This window comes from Triticum urartu, chromosome 4 (assembly GCF_003073215.2).
Source record: "Triticum urartu cultivar G1812 chromosome 4, Tu2.1, whole genome shotgun sequence".
NCBI classification, from domain to species: domain Eukaryota; kingdom Viridiplantae; phylum Streptophyta; class Magnoliopsida; order Poales; family Poaceae; genus Triticum; species Triticum urartu.
Genome location: NC_053025.1, coordinates 27293034 through 27300973, shown reverse-complemented (window position 1 = coordinate 27300973; position 7940 = coordinate 27293034). Strand labels below are relative to the sequence as shown.

Here is a 7940-nt window from a genome sequence, read left to right as displayed (position 1 = left end):
CATTCAAAATTTGTTCAGGTTTCTTTTCAAAAGAAATCCCATTTTTCTAAAGAGCGCGGCTAAAATGTAGTTGTTAGACATTTAGCGTTGCAATCTTTTCGGAAGGGCTGTATTGGTGTAGTGGTTCGCCAACCATGTGCAGGAGCATGATGGTGCTTGTTCGAATCCTCACCGCAGCTGCATTTGCGTTTGTTTTTTCCTGACATGAATACATTTTTGCACTGCCCTGCTGTTCATGGGCCGGCCCAGTCTCGAAGCAGGCGCGTCGGGTGCTGGGAGGGGAGGCGGAGGACTCAGCTGCCGGGCCGTCGTGCCACTCCAACGACGCGCACAATACCCGTGCCCCGCCGGCGCAGCACTGACCGGGGTGCTTCTTCTTGCACTAGTCTGGGAGCTTGTCCCAGACTCCCAGTTGATTCATTCATCATTGACGCTTTCATGTAAATTAACACTCGAACTTCCGATCTTGTTCTTTCAGGATATGTAGTCTGGGCGTGCTAGCTAGTCCGAGTTGATTCATGAGACCTCTTTGACTCACTCATGCATCTTTGATGCTTTCATCATGTAAATCAACAGTAGCAACTCTTCCAATGTTGTTGTTCGAAAAACATGACCCCCTTTTGTTGTTGATGCTACTTATATGGTACTTATATATACTCCCTCAGTTAGAAATACTTCTAGATTACTAAAATAATGATCTAAAAGGTTTTATATTTGTTTACCGCAGGAGCACTCACTTCATTTGTAAGGCATCAAGACAGTTTCTAGTCTGATTCCATTTGAGCCGATAGGGATAACTTGCAAGGGTGGGTGGTCGATGTTCATGAGAGATGCAACCATGCATGCAGGAAAGCAAAAAGAAACTCTTTCTAGAAGCTGTCACCTTCAAGGTGGATACTTTTTCCGAGACTGCGTGTGGCGGGTGTGATGCAATCTCGGCTCAGCTTCCAATCCCATGGGCCATGGTCACTCCTGTCGCATCACTCCAGTTGCACGGACGGATGCGGGCGTACGTGCGGGTAGGTGAAGGCGGACATGCCAGGAAAAGTCCGAAAGAACAAGAGAACAAACCGCTGACAAATTAAGTCGCGTCCATCTGACCTCATGAACGGAAGTTGCATGCATGGCCAACCTGGGGGGTGGTGGGTATATGCATGATCTTGGATTTCTCTTTAGATGATTATTCTTGTTTCTTAAAATTTATAGCCTATTTATTTTTATTTCTTTTTTTTGCCTCCTTCTCATTTTTATTTCTTTCTTACCTTTTTATTACTTCTAAATAGTTACGACAATTATTCAGGGCATGTTTACAGTGGTTGATAAGGCGGTATTTTCTTATGTATTCCACGTCTTTTAGAGAAGGCAATGAAACATGTTAGATCGTCACTAGCATAATCCATTGTATAACATGTTTTCTTCCCTTGTGTCAATGACATGCAATATATGAGAGAACACCGTGTTATCAATCATTGTAGATGTCATTTTACAACAAATTGCCTTTCTAGTGTCATATCTAGCATTTATTGTCATGAGATTACCTTTTATTTATACTATTTTATTTGTTTCTTTCTGTTCCTGTATTTTTTGTTTACTTTTTCTATATTTTTTCATTTTGTGTATTTTTATTTTGTTTCAGAATATACATGAATACCTTTTAGATTACGTGAACATATATTCACACACGCATGAAAATATATTCCGAATTTTTATCAAAATATGAATATTTTTTTGTATGCGAAAACATTTTGTAAATATGAGATATATGGTGAGCATTTCTAAAATATATAAAAACTTATATTTAGTTTAATAAATAAAATTTAAAATATAGGAACATTTACCTTCGATTCTATGGGCATTTATGTTTTTATATTACTAAACCTATTTTCTTACAACATTTTCAAAATAATTCAAGAAATTCCTTTTTTAGATTTCTTGAGTGGTTTTTAATTTTTTAGATACAAATGAAATATGTGCTAGTGGGCCGTGCCAGAGGCCGGCTCATTAAAGCCCACCGTTGAGGCGGCAATCAATATGGGCTATGTGAGCTGTCAGCGCTAGAATCTCTCTTCCCTCCACGCCGCCACTCCCGCTGTGTGCCTGCCGCCGACAGGCACGCCACCCACCCCGACAACCGTCGCGCCGGCCGCACTCCCCGCCGCCCCCCTCCCCCTCGCCTTCCCTCCGAAGCCCACCCCGCAGCTCGGCGACCTCCCCAGCGTACACCAGCCAGTCTGCGATGACCCTCGTCGGGATTTTCCTCGCAGCCCTCATCTGGTGCGCCGCCTACGTCGCCGCCGCCATCTCCTCAGTCTTCTAGTCCCCCCTTTCTCCGGCAACCCCACCCCCCCCCACAAGCCCTCTCTCTAACCCCTACCCCCCCCCCCCCCCTCCCCAATCCTTCGGTAGCCCGACGCCGACCATGGGTTTCGCGCAGCTCGTCATCGGCCCCGCCGGCAGCGGCAAGGTGATTGTCTCCGATTCCCGCCCGCTTCCTCTTTCTCTCCATGCTTAATGCAGTCTCCAGAGCTAATTTGATTGGGGACGAATTGGTTCGTCACTCTGACCAGTGCTAATTTCGCATGGTTGTGTGCTCCTGCTTTGTTTCAATGCTAAATTTGTGCTGTTTTTATGAGGTTTGGTCCCTGTTTATACGTGATTTCATTTCAGACGAAGTAATGTACTCATCTGCTTTGTGACTATACCTGTATGTATGTTAGTATGTATTCCAAAGAATTTGACTGATCGAAGTGGGTTGTACGGGAGGTTAGAATATGGTTGTGGAGAAGCTGAGAAATAGTGTTTTCTGACCGTTGTTAATCATATGCAGTCGACCTACTGCTCTGGTCTGTATCAACATTGCGAGACGGTGGGCAGGAGGATTCATATGGTCAACCTGGATCCAGCTGCAGAGCACTTCAGCTATCCTGTATCTACTGGTAAGAATGCCTGCACGCTGTTGTGCACTTTTTTTTTAATCTTACATAGGGCTCTTACTCACATCTGTTTGGTATTTTTGTAGACATTAGAGAGCTCATATCGCTGGACGATGTCATGGAGGAGCTTGGGATGGGACCAAATGGCGGCCTCATCTATTGCATGGAGTATCCTGTTGTTTGAAAGCATGTTGATTTGTTGTTGATTGCTGTCTTCCAAGCTATTTAGTTATGAAGTGACCCCTTATGGTATATAATCTGCAATGTATTTCTGTTCTGTATTGGTACTTATAAGCGGGTTGGAGGTGCAACGTTACGCTGCTGGAGTGGATTTGGTCTTATAGCACATCCCGCAATTCTTCATTGTTTCTAGAATTAAACTGCCTTCTATTTTGTTTTCAATAGCAAAAGGTGCACGTAGATGTTCCAAGAGCAAATAGTATTGCTATACTTGCATTGCATGATTTATTATCTGGACAGTAGATACTATGGCATCCCATTATACTTTGAATTTGCCGGTCCATTTGGTAAAGTCATTTGCATGGATGCTACTTGTACACTTTTGTACACTTTGGATACTATGGCGTTGCTATGATGTGAATTTTATAAGAGGCTTCTCTGTTGATATATATACTCTGTAGTCCAATTAATAGCTCCATTTGTAATCAAGGATCTGATTGAACTTATTATAATTATACAATTCCAAGAGGATGTGAACACTCTTTATTGGCATAAAGTTAATGTTTTAGGATCTTAATGCTGGCAGTTGTTGTTTCCTTAAGAAACCTTAGGCACCTTGAAGACAATTTGGATGATTGGTTGGATGAACAATTAGAGAACTACTTGGATGATGACTATCTTGTGTTTGATTGCCCAGGTAATATGCTTAATGAATGTTTGCATGCTCTAATTGTGTCTTGTTTGTTAGTTGGACTATTTACTATTCGTACCACCTGCATGGGCCTATCGTTATGAGTTTCCTTATTAAACTTATGCGCTACCATGTTCATGTTGCCATCTTTATCTATTTCTCGTGTGGTTCTGTAGCATGTCTTATTTTATGAAAAATCAGAGATATCTAGATTGCTTAACATTACATGAAAACAATTAACCCAAGGTTCCACATCTTGTTTTGGCAGGCCAGATTGAACTCTTCACTCATGTTCCAGTTCTGCGTAACTTTGTTGAGTATCTGAAAAGGAAAAATTTCACTGTTTGCGCTGTGTACCTTCTGGACTCACAGGTTTGAATCACTAATGTAGCTTTCCTTTACGACAGCACTAACTCAGACCCCAGACTGATGACTGTTTGTTTTTCTTGGTACAGTTTGTCAGTGATGTCACAAAATACATTAGCGGTTGCATGGCTTCTCTTTCTGCTATGATTCAACTCGAGCTTCCTCATATCAACATCCTTTCTAAGATGGACCTTGTTTCCAATAAAAAGGATGTAGAAGAGTATGTTCCCTTTTCTCTCTCTTATATTAGTTGTAACATTTTAAAGTTGCCATTTTTTACATTAATAATGTTTTTGTACTTTTAGCTACCTGAACCCTGAGGCACAGGTTCTTCTGTCACAGCTGAATCGACAGATGGCGCCTCGGTTTCACAAGTTAAACAAGGCTTTAGCTGAACTGGTATTCCTTCCATGAATCTGTAAATTCTGTAAAATCTCATGTGTTCTGAAGCCCGATAACCGTCAATATATTGCCTCTCAAAAAAAATGCTAACGTTGTTTTGTCATAAATCCATAATTGCTGGACGTGTATCTCTTGCTTTGAACTGTTATGTTTCTGATGAAAATTGTCTGCATGGTTAAGATTTGCTCTGACAGCACATGGCTTAAGTTTTAGTTTACGATGAGACATCAGTGCATCACCTTATTCTGTGCTTATGTTCTGGAATCTGAATTCTGGCTAGGCACTAGCTATTCTGTACTGCAGAATAAACTTGTGTAAAAATTATATTTCGAGTTCCATGATGCATTTCCTTTGTGATGATTCTATAAACCATGGCCAACTCACATTTGCTTTATTTGAAGTTAGGCTAGGAAGTAGAACTGTTCTAGCATGATAGCTTGTGCTGATTTATATTCCAAGTAGACAACCATCTCTTATAATAGATGGATGTGCTGATGTAGTACTCCCCCCTGCCCCTTTTTTCTCATAGTGCATATTATCTTTGAGATGATACTTGTCTCCACGTGCTTCATTTCTTCCCTTTTTTTCTGTATATCCTCTTTTGGTAGGTAATTTGCTCTGATATTTATCGTGTCTCTGCCTCCAATATTGATGTCAGTACTAATATCATGTAGGTTGATGATTACAACATGGTGAATTTCATACCACTTGATTTGAGGAAGGAGAGCAGGTATTGCTGTTTGATTTCTTGGTTTAATTAAAATAACCCTTTTTTTCATACCTAAGCTTTTCCTACTTTTCTGATCAAGCGATCGAAGGAACCCTTTGCCACTTGAGTTTCTGATCCTTAAACATGCTACTTCTACTAGTACGCTTGTGGATGCAACTTTAATATCGATTTGGAAGACACATTCCCTCCTTGCCAGATTCAAATTTCTGGTGGGGTGGTGGTATAATAGCACACTTAACAATTTTCTCTACTAATTTCGTGTTGTTGTTCCATTCTTTTGCTATCATATGCTGGTCTGGTCTTTTTGGAAAATAATAACAATTATGGGATCATCACTATACTGGGCGGGACAATTTCCAACTTGAATGATTGTTCAGTTGAAATTTGGTTTTATTTGAAGTATAGTGCTGCAGTGAAACAAAACGTTCCAGCAATGTTGAAGTGTGGCACTTCCATTTGCCATGCTGATACTAAATTTCCAGTTATTTCCATGGCATGTATGGACCAGTTAGCCTAGAGTCTTGGCAGATTTATCTATCGGGTTCTGTTTTTTCGTATCCATGACCATGTTGCAGTGAAACAAAACGTTCCAGCAATGTTGAAGTGTGGCACTTCCATTTGCCATGCTGATATTAAATTTCCAGTTATTTCCATGGCATGTATGGACCAGTTAGCCTAGGGTCTTGGCAGATTTATCTATCTGGTTCTGTTTTTTTCGTATCCCTGACCATCCTTCCTTTTGCAGCATTCAGTATGTCCTGTCCAACATCGACAACTGCATCCAGTACGGAGAAGACGCCGATGTGAAGGTCAGGGACTTCATTCCTGAGGAGGATGATTAACCATTTGATCAAGCAGAAGCAACAAATTAGTCAGTATCATGTAGTGTGGGTCCATGGGAGGAGGAATTCACCGCCACATGGTAGCGCTGAACAGGCAGAAGCTATGTTTATCTGTTTCAATCGTTGGTCGGGAAAACAACACAGAATGCATCTGCAGAGAGTGTTTGGGGTCACCTTCCTATGCTTGCGAGGTTGGTAACCGGCAATTGCTTGTAAACAAATCATCCTCTGCCGGAGCTCTTGAACGGCACCAGACATGAGGGGTAATACCTAAAATAGTGTATGCGCCAATGCACCAATTCTGCTCCTTTATTTCTGAACACAGGGCCGTGAAATTCTGGTCAGCTTAATGTCTATATTTTGGGGGTTCTAGGTTTTGGAAAGTCCGTGTCAGATTGTATAGCATCGCATGGCAATCAATGGCTGCCACTACACACACCAAGTCTTACTGTGCAAATTACCTTTTAGGCCCTGCTTGGGTTATCGTTTACATTTTAAATACACTTGTAAAGAATACAAGCCTCCGCCCGTCGTTTTCGTTTCCGCCTGAAAACTGCACGCGGCCGGTAGGTTACACCCGTATAGAATACACCCGCATTTCATTACATCCATTCCAAGCGCAGCCTTAAAGTTTCAATGTACAGAGTAGGGCATGCGCCGATCTTTGCCTTTGGTGTTCAGATAATACACCTACGTTGACGCATAGGGTATCCAACCAGGGATGTTTTCCTACTTCACCTTGCTTCTCTGCTTCCTTTGTGCCAATTCCCAAGAATATCTACTAAATTGACATGTTGATGCGGAGCATCCTACGGTTATTCTCATGGACACAACACAGAGCTCGTGCACGTGCCATTGAAAACAAGGCGAACTCACTCCTCTATGGGATTGATATGGATATGGATGAAACTTGGGTGCTACCTCACCAAACGATGTTATGTGTCATTCGGTATGAGGACGACCCCATCAAAATGCTAAGGAGCATCACCAAGGCTTAGGAGAAGGACACCAAGGCCACAAGGAAGATGAAGGTCGGACACCCGAAGGAGCAGCACCTTGACCCCGTGTGCACGGGCCTCCCCGACCTCGTGCCCTTGGACCATCCAGAGAGCTACTGGAAACGAAGAAGCACACCCCGTGTGCACGCGCCTCGCCGCTGTAGCTACCCCGTGTGCACGGCCCTCCCAGGAAGTTGTCGTGGAGTTTCTATTTTGCCCTCTAGCTCGTACCTCACATCAAGTCACTTGTATATTTCGTGCATAGGCCATTTGTTAGGGTCAGCAAAATGTATGAGACTATCTAGAGAGAGCTTTGCTCATCTACCACTCCTATAGGAGATCAAGGCCTCCTAGGAGAAGATCCCTAGTGGATATCAAGACCCCTTCTAGGAAAGGATCTATCTAGATCATCAACACCTGGTCTCCTCTTGGATTTGGGAAGAACTCTGCCTTTGTGCTTATTTTCTTGGATTATTCTTGTATGCTTATGGATCTCATGTATGTTATTTTAGTGGATATGTGGTTTGGGATTGTTTGAGTGTTGTTCTTATGTTCTTCTCTTGATTTGCTCTTTTCTCCACTTTCAAGTGTGAAAAGATCTTCAATTAGGGTTTCACCTATAATATCTTGGTGTCAGAGCCAGGTTGATTCACATCTTGGAGTCCCTACCCCCATATTCTAGCCTAATTTTGTTGTTTTTTGTCCCAATTCGAAAATCCACACAAAAATAGCCCCGCCATTTATCTTTTGCATTTGTTGAATCTTGTGAGATTTTGTTGATTTGGTCCACGAATTTCT

The 7940-nt window shown here is 42.1% G+C and overlaps 1 protein-coding gene across 1 annotated transcript; it reads left to right on the top strand.

The window, feature by feature from the left end:
* Positions 1-2068: 2068 nt before the first annotated feature.
* Positions 2069-6521, top strand: LOC125550423 (GPN-loop GTPase 3-like). Its single transcript, XM_048713416.1, has 9 exons — positions 2069-2464; positions 2828-2936; positions 3020-3101; positions 3725-3810; positions 4073-4176; positions 4260-4390; positions 4476-4569; positions 5247-5302; positions 6048-6521. Exons 1-9 carry the CDS (start codon positions 2420-2422, stop codon positions 6142-6144), a joined length of 804 nt encoding a protein of 267 aa, XP_048569373.1. The 5' UTR covers positions 2069-2419; the 3' UTR covers positions 6145-6521.
* The last annotated feature ends 1419 nt before the right edge of the window (positions 6522-7940 follow it).